The sequence below is a fragment of the Natrix helvetica genome (genome assembly GCF_964273705.1).
Source record: "Natrix helvetica genome assembly, chromosome: Z".
NCBI classification, from domain to species: Eukaryota; Metazoa; Chordata; class Lepidosauria; order Squamata; family Natricidae; genus Natrix; species Natrix helvetica.
Genome location: NC_138554.1, coordinates 138067840 through 138090873, shown reverse-complemented (window position 1 = coordinate 138090873; position 23034 = coordinate 138067840). Strand labels below are relative to the sequence as shown.

The 23034-nt window shown below is 44.0% G+C and overlaps 1 protein-coding gene across 1 annotated transcript in view; it reads right to left on the bottom strand.

Annotated features, from left to right (window-relative positions):
• The window catches only part of LOC309401182 (vasoactive intestinal polypeptide receptor-like), a 71674-nt gene extending 53173 nt beyond the window's left edge, over positions 1-18501 (bottom strand). The window contains exon 1 of the mRNA XM_081970238.1: positions 18180-18501. Coding sequence (XP_081826364.1) covers positions 18180-18242 — 63 coding nt within the window. The 5' untranslated portion in view covers positions 18243-18501. The remainder of the gene's footprint in view (positions 1-18179) is intronic.
• Between the last annotated feature and the right edge of the window lie 4533 nt (positions 18502-23034).

Here is a 23034-nt window from a genome sequence, read left to right as displayed (position 1 = left end):
ATTATTCTATTCTATTCTATTCTATTCTATTCTATTCTATTCTATTCTATTCTATTCTATTCTATTCTATTCTATTCTATTCTATTCTATTCTATTCTATTCTATTCTATTCTATCCTATCCTATCCTATCCTATCCTATCCTATTCTAATTCTGTTCTATTCTAATTCTAATTCTAATTCTAATTCTAATTCTAATTCTAATTCTAATTCTATTCTATTCTTTAAAATCTGCAGTGTTAAAATCCACCCATCCCTCAACCCCAGCTAGCTCATCTTTAAGGGGAGTGCAAGTAGGAAATCATCCTCGGACCATCTTCCCTCCATAGTCAAAAGCCAATTTAGGAAATTTAGGAAAATGTCCAATTTTTAACAGTTGCCTCCCTCAGCATCGTAAAGCTCCAGCCGCATGGGAGGGCACTCCCCCCCCCCATAATGCATGACCCACCTCCTCAACTTCCTCTTCTCTCTCACAAGCAATTCCAAAGTTGTTTGGCTGGATTCCCCCAGTTTGTTTGTCACAGCATGTCGGGGAAGGTTTTTATGTTCCAGAGCTCGGACCAAAAACAGCTGGCCGGAGAGGGCCAAACATCAGCCAAGCTTTGACAGATGCCGAAATGCAGAACTGCTGCAGCAGCAGGGCAAGGGGAGAAATCTGCTAAAAATACAATACAATACAATAGCAGAGTTGGAAGGGACCTTGGAGGTCTTCTAGTCCAACCCCCTGCCTAGGCAGGAAACCCTATACCGTTTCAGACAAATAGCTATCCAACATCTTCTTAAAGACTTCCAGTGTTGGGCATTCACAACTTCTGGAAGCAGATTGTTCCACTGATTAATTGTTCTGTCAGGAAGTTTCTCCTCAGTTCTAAGTTGCTTCTGTCCTTGATTAGTTTCCACCCATTGCTTCTTGTTCTACCCTCAGGTGCCTTGGAGAATAGTTTGACTCCCTCTTCTTTGTGGCAACCCCTGAGATATTGGAACACTGCTATCATGTCTCCCCTGGTCCTTCTTTCTCTTAAGCTAAACATCCCCAGTTCCTGCAGCCGTTCTCCATATGTTTTAGTCTCCAGTCCCCTAATCCTCTTTGTTGCTCTTCTCTGCACTCTTTCTAGCGTCTCCACATCTTTTTTACATCGTGGTGACCAGAACTGAATGCCGTATTCCAAGTGTGGCCTTCCCAAGGCCATTATAAAGTGGTATTAACCCTTCACGTGATCTTGATTCTCTCCCTCTGTTTATAGAATCAGGATCACGTGAAGGGTTAATACCACTTTATATTAAAACCATCCAGAGGAATAAGAGAGCTCCGATTTGGGCACCTGGTTGCAAAGACTACGTTGCCCAAGAGCCAGGGTTCCTAAGGTTGTATTCGCTACTGTGGTGACAGGCAGGGCAGGGATAACTTCTCCCCGGTGGGGAATCCAACAGGTGGAGTGCCAGTAAAGCAAGAGCAGGAAATGCTCTTCCCTCTATTGAATATCAGCTTGCTAAACTGGCTGGAGATGCTGACTTGGAAAGAAGACCAACAGGAGAAGCTAAATAAATGTTGTTTTTAGGATTAGGGCTTCGTTAAAAGCCTGAATTAAGCCTGTGCGATGCAAGGCTACAGGTAGTCCTCGATTTAGAACCGTTTGTTTAGAAGGTAATGTTGTCCATGCTGGGAAGAAGTGGGGTTCTAGCTTCTACCACTGATGATGTTACCTAGTTGGGTCATGAAATGTCTACAAGAAAACAACCATAATCAGAGAGGACCAAGGACCCCACAATCTTCCCCTTCCTCTTCCTCCTCTTCCTCCTCTTCTCCACAAGCCCCCCTTCTTTCTAGCACTGATGACATTCCCTAGTTGGGTCATGAAACGTCTACAAGCAAAAAACCAAGCTCAGAGTGCACCAAGGACCCCACAGTCCTCCTCCTCCTCCTCCTCCTCCTCCTCCCCCTCCTCCTCCTCCTCCCCACTCCGGAAATTCCATTCCTTCTAGTACTGATGATGTTATTTAGTTGGGTCACAAAACATCTGCAAGAATACCATTAAGCTCAGAGACCACCAAGAGGCTCACCGTTCAACCCTGAGCTACAGATATTCTCTTTTATTGGTTGATAAATAGGAATAAATCATTGCAGGAATGGCAGATAAATTGCTTCGGGCTTTTATAGACATTTTGCCTAATTAGCTCCACACAGCTTTCAGAAGAGAGAGGAAAGGAGGGCAGGAGAGAAGAGAAAGAAGAGAATATGGAAGGGAAGGGAAGAGAAAGAGAAGAGAAAGAAAATGGAAAGAGAAAAGAAAGAGAATGAGAAAGAGAAGAGAAAGAGAAAATGGAAGAGAAGAAGGAAGGGAAGAGAAGGGAAAGGAAGGGAAGAGAAGAAGGAAGGGAAGGGAAGAGAAGAGAAGAAGGAAGGGAAGAAAAGAGAAGGAAAAGAAGGGAAGAGAAGAAGGAAGGGAAGGGAAGGGAAAGGAAGGGAAGAGAAGAAAGAAAGAAAGAAAGGGAAGGGAAGAGAAAAGAAGGGAAAGGAGGGAAAGAGAAGAGAAGGGAAAAGAAGGGAAGGGAAGAGAAGAAGGAAGGGAAAGGAAGGGAAGAGAAGAGAAGGGAAGAAAAGAGAAGGGAAAGAGAAAATGGAAGAGAAGGAAGAGAAGGGAAGAGAAGAAAGAAGGGAAGGGAAGAGAAGAGAAAGGAAGGGAAGAGAAGAAGAAAGGGAAGAGAAGATAAGAAAAGAGAAGGGAAGAGAAGAAGGAAGGGAAGAGAAGACAAGAGAAGACAAGAGAAGCGGAAGAGAAGAGAAGAGAAAGAGAAGGGAAAAGAGATGTGAACTTGGCAACAGACCTACAAGAAAAAATTCAATGCCAGCAATCAAACATGGGAAGGTGGCCAATCAAAATAGCAGCACAATTTTGCTAGAGCATAAACTGAGTGTCCCCAATTCCCCCTGGAACAACCCCCCCCTTCCCCTTTCCTACTTTAATTGCCAGCAAAAGAATAAATGTAATTGAACAAAAATACAAGAAATAGGCCAGATAGAAAGAGTGCCTCTAAGCACGCACAGACTTTCTGACTCTCTGGTGAAAAAGTGATGTAAAGCGCACCTTTGCATTTAATGTGTATGTGTGTGGGTGTGGGTGTGTGTCTTTTAAAATAAAAATAGTTGAAATAATAATGTAAGGTCCTTGGTGTTCTCTGAGCTTTGTAGTTTTCTTGCAGACATTTCATGACCCAACTAGGGAACTTCATCAGTGCTGGAAGGAAGGGAGTTGCAGGGAGGAGGACTATAGGGTCTCTGAGCTTGGTGATTATTTTTAAAGAAAGAAAAAAGGAAGGAAGGAATGGAGGAGGGAGGGAAGAGGGAGGAAGAAAGAAAAGAGAAAGAGAAAGAAAGAAAGAAAGAAGGGAGGGGGAAGGGAGGGAGAAGGGAGGAAGGAAGAAAGGAACAAGAGAGAGAAAGATAGATAGACAAACAGAAAGAAAAAAGACAGGGAGGGAGGGAGGAAGAAAGGAAGGAAATAAGGAAAGAAAGGGAGGGAGGAGGAAAAAGAAAGAGAGAGAAATAGAAAGAAAGAAGACAGGGAAGGAGGAAGGGAGGAAATAAGAGAAGAAAGGGAGGGGGAGGGAGAAAGAAAGGAAAGAGAGAGAATGATAGATAGATAGATCAAAAAAGAGGGAGGAGGAAAGAGCGAGAAAGAAAGAAAAGAAGAAAACAGAGGGAGGGAGGAGGAAAGAGTGAGAAAGAAAGAAAGAAAGAAAGAAAGAAAGAAAGAAAGAATGAAAGAAAGAAAGAAAGAAAGAAAGAAAGAAAGAAAGAAAGAAAGAAAGAAAGAAAGAAAGAAAGAAAGATGCAAATGCACCTTTTCTCTAAACCTAAAGATTAAAATAAAAACTTGATATCATGGTGTTCAGGTGTGGAAAAGAAAGTTATTAATAAATTCAAATAAAGGGAGAAACAGCATGGGGCAAGACAAGTGATCCCCTTTTACAACCGTCTGACAAGCGAATGCCTGATTCACTTAACAACCGTGCTACTAACTTAACAGTTGCAGTGATTCACTTAACAACTGTGGCAAGAGAGGTTGTAAGATGGGGCTAAAACTCACTTAACAACTGAGGTCGGATTTTGATCATGTGCTGCAATGGTCAGAAATATGAAAATTGGTGATGTCACTTTTTCAGTGCCATTGTCACTTCGGACAGTCACTAAGTGAATGGGCATGACCTGTGTTCCACATAGACCTCTAAAATACTTTTTATTTGGATATTTAAAGGTTGTTTTGAGAGGCGGACATGAGAAATACATTGCCGATTGTGGCACCTGGAGGAAATTATGATTTCGTAGAAATGACTAAATCTGGCAAGGCAGCTTGAAGGGCCAAAGCTCATAGGAAAGAAAGAATATGCTTGGCTCTCTTTATAGATGCTTTTGGGGTGGGAAGTTAGTGATTAGAGAAAAGGGCAAAACTGCTTGAAGGTCAACAGTGGCAGATCCTTGATAAGGAGGCTGTCCAAATTAAAAGGTCAATTAAAAGGCCAGCAGTTATAAGTAGAAGGGGGGGAGGGGAGGCAAATTCCAGGAATCTCTAAGAAGTGAAAATTGAAATGTCTCGATAGTAATGCCTTCATTTGTCCATCCGTCCATCCAATCTCTGTCCCCCCCCCCCATATTCTGTGTCTGCCTGTCTCTATCCATCCACCCATCCAATCTTTTGTGTATTCTCTCTATCATTTAGCTAATCTTTCTCTCTTATTGTCACTATTCTGTCTGTCCATCCATCATTATCATCTCTCTCTCTCATATTATCTATCTATCTATCTATCTATCTATCTATCTATCTATCTATCTATCTATCTATCTATCTATCCTATCTATCTCTATCTCTCCATCCATCCATTCATCCATCCATCCATCCAATATCATTTAGCTAATCTTTCTCTCTTATTGTCATTATTCTGTCTGTCCAACAATCCATCCATCCATTCAACTTCTGTCCTCTTTCTCTCTCTCTCTTATTCTGTATCTATCTATTTATCTCTCTCTCTTATTCTGTATCTATCTATTTATCTATCTCTATCTATCTATCTATCTATCTATCTATCTATCTATCTATCTATCTATCTATCTATCTATCTATCATCGTCTGTCTGTCTGTCTGTCTGTCTATCTATCTATCTATCTATCTATCTATCTATCTATCTATCTATCTATCTATCCTATCCATCCAACCATCCATCCAGCCAGCCAGCCAGCCAGCCAGCCAGCCAGCCAGCCAGCCAGCTGGCCAGCCGTCCGTCTGTCCATCTTTTGTGTATTCTATCATTTAGCTAATCTTTCTCTCTTATTGTTAATATTCTGTCTATCCATCCGTCCATCCATCATTATCATCTCTCTCTCTCTCTCTCTCTCTCTCTCTCTCTCTCTCTCTCTCTCTCTCTCTCTCTCATATTATCTATCTATCTATCTATCTATCTATCTATCTATCATCTATCTATCTATCTATCTATCTATCTATCTATCTATCTATCTATCATCTATCTATCTATCCATTGATCCATCTCTCTCTCTATACATCCATACATCCATCCATCCATCCATATTTCTGTCCTCTCTCTCTCTCTCTCTCTCTCTCTCTCTCTCTCTCTCTCTCTCTCTCTCATATTCTGTATCTATCTCTCTATCTATCCGTTCATCTAATCTTTTGTGTATTCTCTCTATCATTTAGCTAATCTTTCTCTCTTATAGTCACAATTCTGTCTGTCTGTCCATCCGTTCATCATCATCATCATCATCATCATCATCATCATCATCATCATCATCCAGTACCCCCCCCTCTCGTTTACTGATTTACTGGTAGAAAGAGTTAAAGGGGAACTGGAGAAATTCACACCAAATTTCTGAATTTCTTGCTACTTTGCGTGGCTGGGAAAACCGCAAGCAGAAAATAATCAATAGCAACAACCAGCAGGAATAAAAACAGTTCGAGGCCACCAATCCTCCAGTTGACAATTGGGCAGCTTCCAAAACCAACTGACCGGTGAACAGGTGAGACAGAATCCCAGGTATGATGGAATAAACCATGACCAGAAACCCCTCCCCCTTTCATTTTAATTCTCCAATCAACCTAGCATCTTTCAAGTACCTAGGACTACAACCACCATCATTCAGAGCCGGCCTGCTAGCCTGATTATCTGGCTCAGTCCAAGAAGATGCTTGCAGGTTGGTTACAATCAAGCTGGGCTATAGCCGTGGCAGTCCTTGACTTACAACAGTTCATTTAGGGACCCTTCAAAGTTACAACGGACTGAAAAAAGTGATTTTTTCCCCCCACATTGCAATATTTTCATGGTCGCATGAGCCAAATTCAGAATGCTTGGAAAACTGACTCACATTTATGACGGTTGCAGTGTCCTGGGGTTACATGATCCCTTTTTGTGACCATCTGACAACGTTGATGGGGAAGCCAGATTCACTTAAAAACCTGTGTTCCTAATTTAACAACTGCAGCGATTCACTTAACAACGGTGGCAAGAAAGGTCGTAGAAGGGGGCAAAACTCACTTAACAAATGTCTCCCTTAGCAACAGAAATGCTGGGCTCATATTGTGCTCGTAAGTTGAGGACTACCTGAATTAAAAAAAAAATCTCCCAAATCTTTGATCCACATTGTAAATTACTTACTGAGAACTTAATTGCGTTCTTTCTTCTTTAGTTAAGCATTTCTTCCATCCTACTTTTATAAAACATTTATACTCTGCATTTATGAAACATTTATGCCCTGCATAAATATAAAGCCAAAGAACCTTTGCTTTTATAAATATACATGGATTTATTAAATAGAGGCAATTTCATTGACTTAGGAATTTCTTATGTGAATAAAAAGGTGTCATTTTGCCATTTTTCCCCATTAGTTAAGTATTTTTTCACCCTGTATTTATAAACAAAGGCTCTTTGCTTTTATAAATACACATAGATGGATGCAATTTTATTTATTTAAGCCTTTCTTACTATACAAAAGTAGCATTTTGTATTCTTTCTCTTTCGTTGCTTCTTCACCCTATATTTATAAAACCAAAGACTTTTTGCTTTTATAAATACACATGGATTTATTAAAAAGATGCAATTTTATTTATTCAAGCATTTCTTATACATGAGTAGGAAGGACATCATCTTGCAATTTTTATCTTTAATTAAGTATTTTTAATACTGTATTTATATAACCAAATAACTTTTGTTTTTATAAATAAGCATAAATATATTACATAGATGCCATTTTTATTTGCCGAAGCATTTCCCATATGAATATAAAAGGCATCTTATCATTTTTCCTCCAGTCAAGCTGTTGTACACACTATATTAATAAAACCAAAGACTTTATGCTTTTATAAATATACACAGATTTATTAAAAAGATGCAACTTTATTTATTGAAGTGCTTCTTACAATATATCCAAAAGCAACTTCTTGCAATTTAATCCCTTTAGTTGTTTCACCACTTTATATTTATAAAACTAAATGTCCTTTGCTGTAGTAAATATATATATACGTGTAATCAATAGATATAATTCTATTTATTTAACCATTTCTTACACTAATCAGAAAAGGCACCTCTCTACAGATCTCAATCTGCACATAGCTTTTCCAATCTCACAAACAACCTTGTGAGACCTGTTAGATACTTGTTCTAACTTCAGTGGTTTCCACCAAGGTCCTCTGTTACGGCGGGAACAGAGGTTTAATCCTACTGGTCGAAGGGTCTGACAGCTCCCTATAAAAGGGCTGCTGTCAGACTCAACCTTCACTGGATTGTTCTCACTTGTTGTACTTAATAAAGAGCTGTTGTTACTGTTAAGCCTGTGTGTGCCTATCCATTACCCAATCTAACACTGGCAACGAAGGTGGGATTGGAAGGAAACTAAGCGAACCAAAAAGAGCATAGCAATCCAGCAAGGACATCCAGCCCGGAGCTCAGCGCGGCTTCGAGCAGCCATTTTTGAATGGCAAACTCAAAATGCCCTCAGAACACAAAATGCACGCCCCACCAACTTCGTATGACCCAGTCACCGAGCACTGGGACTCGTACATGCTACGATTTGACTGCTTCCTTGAGGCAAACGACCTCATGGGCCTTTCTGAAGGCCGCAAGAAGAACATGTTCCTTGGATACTGTGGCCGGGAAGTGTTCGAGACGGCGAAAGACCTTTCTGAGCTGACACCGCTACAATCAGTCGCTTGGTCCGTGTTCAGCAGACGCTGAGGACCTACTATGTCCCCAAGCCATCCAAGCACGTCCGCTGGCATGAGTTTAACATCAGGAACCAGAAAGAGGGTGAGTCGATAAATGAGTATGTTGTGGCGCTTCGCATGGCCGCAGCGTACTGCGAATTCTGAGACCTGGACAAGCTGATTCTGGACTGCATAATTTGCGGCGTGCGGGATATTAATTTACAGAGGAGGTTACTCGCTAAATCTAACCTCACTCTGCAGATCGCCTAGGATGAGGCCAGGGTGTCCGAATCAGCCGTCAAATCTACTGAGACTCTGCAGCGCCAAAGTGCTCCACAAGACGCATGAAAGAGTACACGCGTACATCGCAAGGCCGCAGAGCCCAAGAGCTCAGAGGGCAAGGAAGATGACAGCTGCTGCATGCACAGTAGCCACGCCTAGCCAGCACGCGAATTCAAACTGCGTCTCCTGCCTTGTGCTAGCTGCGGAGGAGACCATGCCAGATCGGTTTGCCATTTCCATGACGCAACCTGCCAGTGCTGCGAGCGAAAGGGGCACATCGCCAAAGTGTGCCGGAGCGAATTCCCTGCCACTACTTGGCAGCCTAGAAGCACACCAAACCACCAACAGAGACCCAACCAAGGGGCCTGGCAAAAGCCACCACAGTGCTCAGAGGGCAACAATAGAGTCACCTACCATATGTCATGTCACGATGTTAAAAAGTTTGCTAGGCCTGAACTGAATGAATTGACACTCAAGAGTTAAACTAAGAAAGAGTTATTGCGCAGGTCATAAAAGTTCTTATCTGAAAGTGATTTATTGCGCATGCGTTACACATTCCAAAATTCCTTTCTTCTTTGTCCGGCTGCCAAGCAGAGCTGGAAAACGGAGCTTTCATTATCAAAATGTAACAATTAGTTTATTTTACTTTTATTTACTTTTATTAAAGTTTGTTTATTAATTAGAATACTTCTTAAAGACTTTTATTTTCTTAATATCTCAAAAGATATGCGGAAGGGAATCAGCCTCGGTCCATAGACCTCATTTTCTACAGGGTGTTTTTCCCCTGACATGTCAATCGTCCAAGTCCACACCAGGCGGCCAAAAAAGCTGAAGGTCACAGTCCTCATCGAGGACTCTCCATGTGAGATGGAGATCGACACTGGGTCATCACTGACCATTATGCCATGGTCTATCCTACAGCAGGCTATCCCTAGTCTAAAGAAGCAGCATCTTCACCCCCCTGACATCCGCCTACACGATTACCAGGGAAACCGGGTCCCCATCATGGGCCAAGGCACCTTCCAGGTGAAGTTCAAGCAGTTCAGCGGGAAACTCCCAGTGACAGTGGTCAGCGGCAACCTGTAGAGCCTCCTAGGGCTAGATTGGTTCCAAGCCCTGGGCCTAGAAGTGACCGGCATCAACGCCTTGAAAGACAATGGTGCTAAAGCCATCTTTAAGGAGTTCGAGGACGTCTTCAGCACCGGTCTGGGTAAGTATGTGGGAACTCCAATTTCCTTTAGTTTGGACCTCAACATAGCCCCAATAAGGCTAAACCTCGGAGATTACCTTTTGCTCTCCACCCCAAAATTGACAGGGAAATTGACAAGCCAGGGAATCCAAGAGCCAGTCGATCACGCATGCTGGGAGACCCCTAGAGTGACACCTGTCAAATCTGACGGGTCTGTCAGCATCTGCACGAACTACAAGTACACAATAAATAAAGCGCTACAACAAAGCGCCTACCCCAGTGATGGCGAACCTTTTTTGGCTCGCGTGCCACAAGTGGGGGGAGCGCAGGGGGGTCGAGTGCGGGCGTGCCGCACCCATAATCCAACGCGTGACCCCCCAGTGCACATGCGCGCAAAACGCGCGACACCCCCCCCCATTTTTACATGTTTTTTTGCCCTCCCCAGGCTCAAAGGCTTTATAGGAGCCTGGGGAGGGCGAAAAGAGCCTCCCCGCCCCCCCCCGGAGGCTTCAGGGACCGTCCCTGAAGCCTTCGGAGCGCTTAAAACCACCCTCCGAGCAAACCGGAAGTCACTTCTGGGTTGCTCGGAGGGTGGTTTTAAGCGCTCCGAAGGCATCAGGGAAGCCTCGGATGGTCCCTTAAGCCTCCGGAGCGCTTAAAATGACCCTCCGAGCAACCCGGAAGTCACTTCCGCTTTGCTCGGAGGGTGGTTTTAAGCGCTCCGAAGGCTTCAGGGATGGTCCCTGAAGCCTCCGGGGGGGGAAGGCTCTTTTCGCCCTCCCCAGGCTCCTATAAAGCCTCTGGAGCCTGGGGAAGGCGAAAAATAGCTTTTAAAAAGGTGAACTCAGCTGGCCAGTGCGCGCATGCGCTCTGGCCAGCTGACAGGGCAGCGCCTCAAGTGCCCTGACAAATGGCTCTGCGTGCCACTTGTGGCATGCGTGCCATAGGTTCGCCATCACGGGCCTACCCTGTACCCATTGTACAGCATCTCATTCATTCATTAGGCCCCGGAAAAATTTCACAAAATTGGACATGGCGAAGGCATACCAACAATTGCCTGTAGATAGCACTATGGCGGAGGCCCAAACCATTGTGACGCACAAGGGTGCATTCAAATGTCACTGCCTGCAATTCGGCATTAGTATCGCCCTGGACTGTTCCAAAGCGTCATGGAACAGCTTTTGCAGGGAATTCCAGGAGTCGTCCCCTATTTTGACGACATCTTGGTATCGGATGCAAATGAGGTGCAACTTTTCAAACATGTACGAACAGTTTTGGCTCGAATTAGAGACAAAGGCCTCCATCTCAAAAAAGAGAAATGCCAAATTAACGTGCCAAGGGTTGAATTCTTAGGGTACCAAATCAATGGCTCTGGGATTCACCCGAACGCACAAAAAATTAAAGCAATCCAGGACGCCCCCACACCTCGCAATCAAACCAAGCTGCAGGCATTCTTCGGGCTCCTTAATTTCTACAGCATCTTTCTTAAACAGATAGCCATCGTTGCTGTGCCCTTATACCATCTCCTGGCTAAGAATGCGAAGTGGTCCTGGGGCAGAGCCGAGGCTGCCGCATTTGCCGTGGTAAAACAACTCCTGTCGGCGGACTCCTTCCTGGTACAGTACAGCCAGACCCTGTCATTAGTGCTGACCTGCGACGCTTCCCCGTTTGGAGTTGGCACCGTCCTCAGCCCCCGCATGCCCAACGGAACCAAAGTCCCTATTGCATTTTATTCCAGGACCTTGTCTGCCGCAGAGCAGAACTACAGCCATCTGGACTATGAGGCTTTGGCTGCAGTGGCCGGAGTAAAGAGGTTCCATGAGTATCTATATGGCCTGGACTTTGAACTGGTTACGGACCACAAGCTGTTGTTGGGCTTATTGGCTGGGGACCGACCTATCCCAGTGTCATTATCACTTCACATGACCAGATGGACCATCTTCCTAGCTGCCTACTCCTACTGTATCATCCACCGACCAGGATCCATTTTGGGGCACGCTGATGCACTAAGCCGCTGCCCACTGCCTGAACTTCTCGCTGACCTTACCGCCGAGCCACCATTGACTGCCTTGAGACTGGGCAGTGACATTGCCCATCATTCTACAAAGGACTCCACCATCAAACAAATTATGAACTGGGTGTGGAGGGGGTGACCCAAGGGACCTGTTGGGGCTGATTTCAAAATGTATTTTGCCAAATTCAATGAGTTATCAGTTGTAAATGGCTGTTTAATGTGGTGGGGACCAGGTCGTTGTTTCACCCAAACAGCGCATTGCAGTATTAGAGGCTTTCCACGTAGGGCATCCTGGAATTGTCAGGATGAAGTCTTTGGCTAGGAGTTACATGTGGTGGCCTAACATAGACAGGGAGATAGAAGAATGGGTGGCTACCTGCACACTGTGCCAGGAGTCCAGACCATCTCCCCCAGAGGCACCTGCTAAGGAGTGGGAGCGACCTCAAGCACCATGGTCTAGGGTGCACATTGACTTTGCTGGCCCAGTTCATGGCCAGACATTTCTCGTAGTTGTGGACGCCTACTTGAAATGGTTAGAGGAAGTCCTGATGACCTCCACTATGGCAGAAGCGGTCATCAAGGTGCTACGGAGACTTTTCTCCATGCACGGCCTGCCTGACGTCTTGGTCTCTGACAATGGGCCCCAATTCACGGTCATGCAATTTGAGACCTTCCTAGCAGCTCAGAGAATTAGGCATGTCCTGTTTGCGCCATTCTATCTGGCCTCCAATGGTCAGGCGGAGAGAATAGTGAGATCTGCAAAAGAGGCCCTCTCTAGGATGGGCCCGAGAGATTGGCAAACACGGGTTGATCACTATTTGCTAATTCAGCACTTCACACCCAGTGCCACTACAGGGAGAAGCCCCTCCAAGCTCCTCATGGGTCGCCGGCTAAGGCCCCACTTAGACTAGCTACACCCCAATTATTCTGCCTCATCACTCCCAGACTCCACAAGCAAGATTTGGACATTTAGCGTAGGGGATTCGGTATATGCCCATAACTACACGGGGGGAACTCTATGGATTCCTGCCACAATGATAGGTATCACCGGCCCTCGCTCTTACCTCCTAGAGCTCGAGGACGGTAAGAATTGGAGAAGGCATATTGACCAACTCTGTGGCCACCTCTCCATCTTCACTCTTAGACCACCAGAGGTAACTCCTGCACGAGTTAGACAAAACCCTACCCAAACGTGGCAAACACTCACTCCTTCCACGGCCAGCTCAAGCCCGAGGGTACAGGGAAACTTATCTGGTTATGTTGCAGGCCGCAGAGAGCTCTGAGCGAACCGGCTCTGGAAGCTCCAGCCGCGGCCTGTGAAAGGTTCCAGGAGCTTCCACCAAGCGGAGCTGCAGAGCAAACAGGTCCGTCCGACCTGTCCAAGGAACTCCCTCCTACTGAACTGTGCAGGTCAGGCAGAGCTACCCAAAAGCCCGCCTACCTGTGTGACTACGTAACAAGTAGGGTTGTTCCATCCAAGAGGGGAGGGGTGTTAGATACTTGTTCTAACTACAGTGGTTTCCACCAAGGTCCTCTGTTACGGCGGGAACAGAGATTTAATCCTACTGGTTGAAGGGTCTGACAGCTCCCTATAAAAGGGCTGCTGTCAGACTCAATCTTCGCTGGATTATTCTCACTTGTTGTACTTAATAAAGAGCTGTTGTTACCGTTAAGCCTGTGTGTGCCTATCCATTACCCAATCTAGCAAGACCCGTGAAGAAATTGTGACTCACAAAAAGGAATTTTGTGTCTTAATGGCACGTTTAATTCCAGATTTCTCAGGCTGCTTCTGATTTTAATACCACTTTTTTAAAATGATGCACAGAAGGCTTTTGATAATGTGAATTGGCAATTTATGTTCTTACAACTGGAACAGATGAATTTTGGTAAGAAATGTATTCAAACTATACAAGTGGTATATCATAAACAAACAGCAAAGATAATGGTAAATGGAGAATTGACAGACTCTATTGAAATAAAGAGAGGTACGAGACAAGGTTGCTCACTATCACTGTTACTATTTGTCTTAACATTAGAAGTCTTGAACAGAAAGATTAGAAAAGAAGAAGAAATAAAAGGAATGAAAATTAAAAAAGAAGAATACAAGCTGCAAGCGTTTGCAGATGATTTGGTTTTTATCCTTGAAGATCCACAAGAGACAACACCCAAATTCTTAGAAAGAATAGAGTACAGAAAAGCAGCAGGCTTGAAAATAAACAAAGACAAAACAAAGATTTTGACAAAGAACATACCATTAAGACAGAAGGAAGAGTTGGCGGAGGTTTTGCAGATTCAAGTCACAAACAAGGTTAAATACTTGGGGACATACTTATCAGCTAGATGCAGTACTCTTAAGGAGGACAATTATACCAGACTAAAGCAACAAATTGTGCTTGACTTGATGAAATGGGAAAATTTACAACTATCAATAGGAAGGAATCAATAGGAAGAATCTCTACAGTTAAAATGAACATTTTACCCAGAATCTTATACCTGTTCCAATCAGATTGGGCATGGACTTTTTTGAAGATCTAAACAAAATATTTTTGAAGTTTATTTGGCAAGGGAAAAAAGCAAGAATAAAACTCAAATTGCTACAAGATGCTAGAACAAGAGGAGGATTTGGTTTACCTGACTGGGAGTTATATTATCAAGCAACAAACCTGATGTGGATTAAGGAGTGGATAACACTAAAAAAACTCTAGATTATTGAATGTAGAGGGTCAGGATTGGTATTCATATGTGCAGATACACTCTAGATATAATGAAGATAGAAAATCAAAAGGTCTTTATAACAAAATGACTGTTAGACAAAATTTTAACAACTACTGATGAAAAAGTAATTAAAAAACTATATGGCTATTTATTAGAGGTCAAACTACAAGAGGAACAAGTTAAAGAAACTATGATAGCTTGGGGGGAAAATTTTGGACATGGGATTGATTTAGAGAAATGGCAGAAATTGTGGTCCCAAAATTATAAAATGACAATGTCAACGGCATATAGAGAAAATTTGTATAAGATGTTTTACAGGTGGCATCCACCCCCAATTAAGATAAGATGTTTTACAGGTGGCATCCACCCCCAAGAATGGCCAAGAATAAATCGGAAAAGTGTTGGAAATATCATCAGACACCAGGTTCATATTACCACATGTGGTGGACTTGCATTGAAGCTAAAAGATACTGGACTAAGATTCACATGTGGTTGGAGAAAATGATACATAAACACATAGACTTTAAACCAGAGATTTTTTTATTGGGAATCATACCAGAAATTTACAATAAAGACTTGAAATATTTGATTGTAAACGTTTTAACAGCAGCTAGAATCATATTTGCAAAAAATAGGAAAAATGAAACAATACCAAAACAGGAGGAAGTTATTTGAAAGATAATGGAGTGTGCTGAAATGAGTAAATTGACATTTGAAATTAAAGAACAAGATGAGCAATTTCATAAGATATGGGACTTGTTTTATCAGTGGTTGGACAAAAAAAACTGGAAATGAAAAACGTTTTATTTATGTTTTAATTGAAGGAGATAGTGATAATACAATTATGTTGTTAAATAGATTAATAATGATACAATGAAAGACTGACATACATATGAATTAAATAATTTAGAATATTTTGTTTTAAAATGAAGGATAAGGATAATAATGAATCTATGTACATTTAATAGATGATTGGTGATATTATGAATAACTCTAAGTAGTGATGTATATTATAAAGATATCTTGTTGTTGATAAATAGTTTAATAAGGAAGTAATGAAAGATTGGTATATCTATGAACTGTATTTAGAATACTTTGTTTAAAAATGAAGGAATAACATTTTTGTTTGAATGTATGATGTACAAGGATAACAATGAACATAAACATATTTGATGGATGATCAATGAGACTATGCATAATTGAAAGTAGGGATGTATAAACATAAATAGTTGATAAATTCTTTTACACTGTAAAAACAATCAGAATGAGATAAGTGATTACATAAAGGTATATTGTTATTAAACAGACAATCAAGAATGCAAGGGAATTAGATTCGCTGAAAGGAAAGAAATATTAACTGTAATTGAATATATGATGTACAATGAAAGTGAGGTACCTAGTCATATTAGATGGAAAATTTGTGATTGTATATGTAACTGAAAATATGGATGCACAAAATCTTGTAACCAAATGACATGCTGTATGTAATGGATGAGAATTTTTTTTTTTATGTTGTCTTTTATGTTTAAAAAACATTATTAAAAAAGAGAGAGATTGTGACTCACAAAAGGAATTTTGTGTCTTAATGGCACGTTTAAATCCAGATTTCTCCAGGCTGCTTCTGATTTTAATACCACTTTTTAAAAATGATGTACGCTCAGGCTAAAATCTTACACTATTCTCAGTTGTTAAACTATCAGTTTGCCTGCAAAAGCAGAAAAGCCAGCACACACAAAAAAAGAGATTTCTTGCAATTTTTCAGCCTAGGGCAATATAACAATTTAAAATTTTTCTCTCTGGGAAGAAAATAACATCCTAGAAAGGCACATTTGTAGTGTAATCAAAGGATTATACGTGTGGCGGAAGAGATGGGAGAGTACTGCATTTCTCAATTTTATAACCCCAAACCAAGCCCCATATTTCCCATCTGGCTGGGAGATGATGGGTACTGTAGTCCATTGCTTTGGGGGGGGGACTGCTGGTTTTGGCAGCTCTGATCTCATCCATCTGAAAATTAGCTCCTCAATATATATATATATATATATATATATATATATATACATATATATATATATATATATATATATATATATATATATATATATATATATATATATATATATATATATATATATATATATATATATATATATATATATATATATATATATATATATATATATAAATATATAAGCAATTCAGGAAGGAGAAAGAACAAATGAAACATTCTTGAAATGGAAGATCAGGAATATGGAGTTTAGAACTAGCTAGGTTTTACCAAGCTTAACCCACAAATGTGGGTTTAAGGGCTCTGGAAGGGCATAATCTCATAAATGTGGGATAAATTGATTCCAATATCATGATTAATTTAAGTTTATTGGCTGCTCAACCCAACTGGACTCCGGGCAGTGTATATTTCTTTATTTGGTTTGTTAAACCAATTTAAGTAGCCATCCAACTCACATGTAAGTGACTCCAGGCTTTTTTCTTTAATTTGAAAATCCACCATATAATAAAAAACTCATATACCTCCCACCACCTCAGGGGGATAATCAACAAACAGGACCCCGTTTAGAGGAAGGGGGGATTATGTCAATGAAACATTTCCTTGCTCCCCCCCCCCGTTTATAAATGTTTTGAGGCCCAAACTAAAATATTTTTGGCGCCTACAACAACGCTGCAGGGAGGTTTTTCCTCTCTGAAACTTTCCCCCCCAATTCCCCAGACTTGGGGGGAATAAAAAAAAGGGGGGGTGGACCCCAAATTTATCCATAATAAATTTTTTTAGCTGACTTTCAACTCAGAACCGGCTGTGGGTTTTAAGCTCTTCAACCAACTGTGCTGAAAAATGGCCAACTGCCCGAGCACTTGAGCATGTACAGAGTGCTTTTTTTTCTTATTCAGCAAAGTTGGCAAAGGATGAGGGTCTTAACGTGGATGAAGAGGGAGGGGAGATCAGGGGTGCCTAATGATGCAAAAAGCTAACCTAGATGGACAGTCTTTATAAGCAAGGTGACATGTTACAGGTAAGAAGTGCCAGGTACTGTATGCATTCATTCCATCTGAAATGCCTCACTTTTGGGGTTAGTTACAACCCGTAGTTTTAATTGTGATTTTTTTGGGGGGGGTGATTTCTCCACATCTGCCTATTTACAGGTTTTCTTTTGAGGTTGGAAGTTGCCTTGCAGTCGTGGTTTTTTTTTGGGGGGGGGGCGGTGGCAGGCAAGCCAATTTAAAGAATGAAATGGAATAGAATAGAAATAGAATCAGAATAAATGGAATGGAACAGAGAAGAGGGAAGGGAAAGAGGAGAAGAGAGGAGAAGAGAAAAAGGGAAGGGAAGAGAAGAAGGAAGGGAAGAGAAAAGAAAAGAAGAGGGAAAGGAAGGGAGGGGAAGAAGAAAAGGAAGAGAAGGGAAGAGACAGAAGGAAGAGAAGAGACAGAAGGAAGAGAATGGAATAGAATTTTTTATTGGCCAAACCTGACTGGATATACAAGGAATTCATAAGCTCCCGTTGTACATATAAACAGCAAGTGATACATAAATATATAAAATAATTTCTTAAAAATAAGAACATAAGCGAACAACCTGCCTTGTGCAGACTCCGGAGAGCGAGAAGGGGCAGCATAGACATTTACCGAACGAAATAAATGAAATATATACTACGGAAGATGAGGGTGGGGGGAAGAGGGCAAGTTCAGTTCCTAGCCACCCCCTCCCCCCACATCATCTTTGCAGAGACTCGTCCCCACCCCAAAAAAACTCTCACTCACCCCGGGCAGGAAGAAGCCGGAGAAAGCAGCCCAAAGGCAGAGGCACAGCAGCCTGGAGTCCATCGCGGGCGAAGGAAGGCGAAAGTCTTTTGCAGGGTCTTTGGGGCAAAAGAACCGGAATGGTTGCGGTTAGGATGCGAAAGGACGGCGGGCTTGCATCGCGCGTCCCGGGACAGCGTCGGGGATCGCAACTTGCGAGGGGCTCTTCCAGTTGCCTCTGCTGCTTCTTCCTTCGGGGCTTCTTTAGCCAGCAGCTGGCAAGAGGCGCCGCAGTGAAGGAGAAGCAGCGCGGCGGGAAGAGAGCGAGCCCAGCCGCGGGTCTCCCACGGGCGGGTAGGGGAGGGAGGAGGCGGGGAGTCCCTTTTCCCAGGCCCGGGGTGGGGGTGGGGGGAGGCGTGGGGGCGGGGGCGGAGACCAATGGGAGGCTGGCAGAGCCGAGGGCGGGCTCCGGGAGGCAGGTGAGGTCCGAGGGAAGGGATCGGGCGGAGGGACAAGGGAGAGGAAAAGGAGAGAGAGAAGGAAGGAGGAAAAGAAGACAGGATGGAAGAAGAGAGAGAGAGAGAGGAAAAAAGGAAGGAGAGAATGGGAAGGAAGGAGGAAGAAAGGGTGAAAGGGAGAGAGGAGGGAAAGGGAGAAGGGAAAGAAAAGAGTGAGAAGGAAGGAAAAGGACGAGAGGAAGGAAGGAAGGGGAAAGAAAGGGAGGAAAGACAGAGAGGAAAGGAGAGCGAAGAAAGAGGGAATGGAAAAGACAAGGGAGGGAGGAAGAAAAGAGAAAAAAGAAGGAAGGAAGGGGAAAGAGAGGGAAGAAAGAAAGAGAGGAAAGGAGAGTGAAGAAAGAGGGAAAGGAAAGGGAGAGAGGAAGAAAAGAGAGAAAGAAGAAGGAAAGAAGGAAGGGGAAAGAGAGGGAGGAAAGACCGAGAGGAAAGGAGAGCGAAGAAAGAGGGAATGGAAAAGACAAGGGAGGGAGGAAGAAAAGAGAAAGAAGGAAGGAAGGAAGAGGAAAGAAGGAGGAAAGAAAGAGAGGAAAGGAGAGAGAAGAAAGAGGGAAGAGAAAAGACAAGAGAGGGAGGAAGAAAAGAGAGAAAGAAGAAGGAAGGAAGGAAGAGGAAAGAGAGGGAGGAAGAAAAGAGAGAAGGAAGGAAGGAAAGAAGGAAGGAAGGACTAGGAGCCTAGGAGAATCCAAGCTGCGATAAGCCTAATTTTTATATTTGCCCTGAATGATGGGCTTCTGTTTCAGTGGCATCGCTTTAGTCTCCGGAGAGTTGACAAAGCGGGTGGAATCGAGGCCCTCATTAACCTCAAGGGCTTTCCTGGGTGGGCAAGAAATTGGGTCTCAAAGCTCCAGAAAAGTGGAAATGAAACATGGAGATAGCTGCCTTTGGATGGATCTGGTCTGGCATTAACTGGAGGTTTGGCTTGGAAAAAAATAAATCACCAACTCTGTAGCCATTGGCAGAAAGGATTTAATTGACTATCCTTCCTGCCCTCCCTCCCTCCCTCCCTTCTATCCTTCCCTTCCCCTTTCCCTCACTCCCCTTTCTTTCTTTCTTTCTTTCTTTCTTTCTTTCTTTCTTTCTTTCTTTCTTTCTTTCTTTCCTTCCTTCCTTCCTTCCTTCCTTCCTTCCTTCCTTCCTTCCTTCTATCTATCTATCCCTTTCCCTTGCTTTTTCCCTCCCTCCCTCTTTCTTTCCTTCCTTCTATCTATCCCTTTCCCTTGCTTTTTCCCTCTTTCTTTTCTTCCTTCCATCCTTCCTTCTATCCTTACTCTCGCTTCTTCTCTCACTCACTCTCTTTTTTTCTTTTTTCCTTTGCCCACTCCCTCTTTCTTCCTTCCTTCTTTCTTTCCTTCCATCCATCTTTTCCCCTTTCCCTCCCTCCTTCCCTCCCTCCATCTTTCTTTCTTTCCTTTCTTCCTTCCTTCTATCCTTCCCTTTCCCTTTCTCCTTCCTTACTTCTTTCTTTCCCCCTTCTTTCCTTCATTCCCTTCCCCTCACTCCTTCCCTCATTCCTTTCTCACTTCTTTTCTTCTCTCACTCCCTCTCTCTTTCCTCCCTACCTACCCTCCCTGTTTTCTTTCTTTCTTTTTCCTTCCAGTCTTTTTTCTTCCTTTTCTTTTCTGTCCTCTCCTCAACCTTGTCTTTCAGGTCCTTTAGTGGTACACCCCCTCGCCACTGTAGTTGAGCCCCTCCATTTTGCTTCTGGTCAAACTCTTCTTCTGTTTCTCCCCAGTCTTCCCAGAATTGTACGTTTCTCAAGATAGAGACATCTCTACATTAATTGACTGTTCCTTTATGTGCCTACAAGACAAGACCATAGACCAGGGGTCTCCATCTATACTGGCTGAGGGATTCTGGGAGTTGAGACCTGTTAAGTCCTCGAGACTACGGCGCCATTGACTATCATTGACGGCCCCTGATTGGTTGATTAGCGAGCAGCCAGCTGGCGGGAGAATGCGGTCATTCTATTGGTTCAGTGTCTGACAGCTCTGGTATAAAAAGGTCTGTCAGCTGTCAGGTCGAGGTTTTGCCGTGTTATATACTGTTAATAAAGGTTGTGTTAGCTTCGACCTGCCTTGCCTCAGTTCCTTCTGCCTCGTTCTCCCTACAGAACACTGGTGACGAAGGTGGGATCAGGACTGAGGTAAAGGAAAAGCGAAGTCACTAATAAGAGCTGCCTCAAGTCACAGGCTTCCATTGGCGAGACATCCGAGTCAGCTCGGGAGTTCATGGCTTCCATGACGGCTATGGACCTAACTCAGTTAATTCAAGACCCCACCCATAATGGGGGACACACGCTCGACCTGATTTTCGTCTTTGGGCAGTGGATGAATGATCTAGATTTAGGGGATATTTCTATTCAACCCTTGTCATGGTCTGATCATTTCCTCATCAGGCTTGACTTCCATACCGCTACCCCTTGCTGCAGGTCGGCGGGGCCGACTAGATGGTTCTGCCCCAGGCACCTGATGGACCCCGAAAGGTTCCTGATGGAACTTGGGACTTTTCCTGAATCCCTTGCTCACAACTCGACCGAAGCCCTAGTGGAAGCCTGGGATAGGGCGGCTGCTGGGGCCTTGGATCGCGTTGTGCCTTTGCGGCCTCTGACCCGGTGTCGATCCCGGGTGGCTCCTTGGTTTACCGAGGAGCTCTGGGAGATGAAACGCCGGAAAAGACGCCTAGAGAGTGGTTGGAGGGCCAGCCGGTCCGAATCTGATCGAACACTAATCAGAATTCATATTAAATCCTACTTAGTGGCAATAAAAGCGGCAAAACAGCAACATTTTTCCACTCCTATCGCGTCCGCAGATAACTGCCCAGCCGCCCTGTTTAGGGTGACCTGCTCCTTACTTAACCAAGGAACTGGGGAAGACCCCTTGCAGGGTAGGGCTGAAGAATTTGTTCAGTATCTGCAGGATAAAATCGCTCAGATCCGGACAGGCTTGAACTCTCACTGGGTAGATTCAGGCGAGTTGACGGGGATGAATCTTGTGGAGACAATCTGGGATGAGATTGACCCTGTGACCCCCGAGGGCATGGACAGGATTATGGGGAGACTCAGTGCTGCCACTTGTGTGCTGGACCCCTGTCCCTCTTGGTTAGTTTTGGCTTCCCGGGAGGGGACACGAGGCTGGCTCCAGGTGATTACCAACGCTTCATTGAGAGAGGGGTTCTTTCCCTCTGCCTTGAAGGAGGCGGTGGTGAGGCCCCTCCTCAAGAAGCCTTCCCTGGACCCAGCTTCTTTAGCCAACTATCGTCTGGTCTCCAACCTTCGCTTTGTAGCAAAGGTTGTCGAGAGTGTGGTAGCACGTCAGCTTCCCCAGTACCTGGATGAAGCTGTCTACCTGGATCCGTTTCAGTCGGGTTTTAGGCCCGGGTACAGCACGGAGAAGGCATTGGTCACATTGGTCAATGATCTCTGGCAGGCCCGGGGCAGGGGCTGCTCCTCTGTCCTGGTCCTATTAGACCTCTCGGCGGCTTTCGATACCATCGACCATGGTATCCTACTGCTACGATTCTGGGAGTGGGGGGCACCGTTTTATGGTGGTTCTCCTCATACCTGTCGGATCGGTCACAGTTCATGTTGACTGGAGGGCAGGATCGACCCCGAGGCGTGTCACCAGGGGTCAGTTCTCTCACCCCTCCTGTTCAACATATATATGAAACCGCTAGGCGAGATCATCCATATTTTTGGGGTACGGTATCATCAATATGCTGATGATACCCAACTTTTCATCTCTACCCCAAACCACCCAAACGATGTCCTCGACGTGATGTCCCGATGCCTGGAGGCTGTGCGGATCTGGATGGGAAGGAACAGGCTCAAGCTCAATCCCTCCAAGACTGAGTGGCTGTGGTTTCCGTCATCCCGATTTGTGCATCTTGTTCCATCTTTGATGATAGGGGGAGAAAGTTTAGCCCCCTCAGAGAGGGCTTAGTTTCGAAGATCACCTGCCTGCCATGACCAGGGGGGCCTTTTACCAGGTTCGCCTAGTATGTCAGTTGCACCCCTTCCTGGATCAGGATGCTCTATGCACAGTCACTCATACCCTCGTCTTTTCTCCCACTACTGCAATGCTGTCTACATGGGGCTGCCCTTGAAGAGCTCCCGGAGGCTTCAGCTGGTCCAGAATGCGGCCGCGTGGGTTATCATGGGGGTACCTAGGTGCTCCCATGTTACACCCCTTTTAGGCGGCCTGCACTGGTTGCCGGTTGTTTTCTGGGTGCGATTCAAGGTACTAATTATGACCTTTAAAGCGCTCCATGGCTTAGGCCCAGGGTACCTGCGAAATCACCTACTGCCACCAGTAGCCTCCCACCGTCCAGTACGATGCCACAGAGTTGGCCTCCTCTGTGCT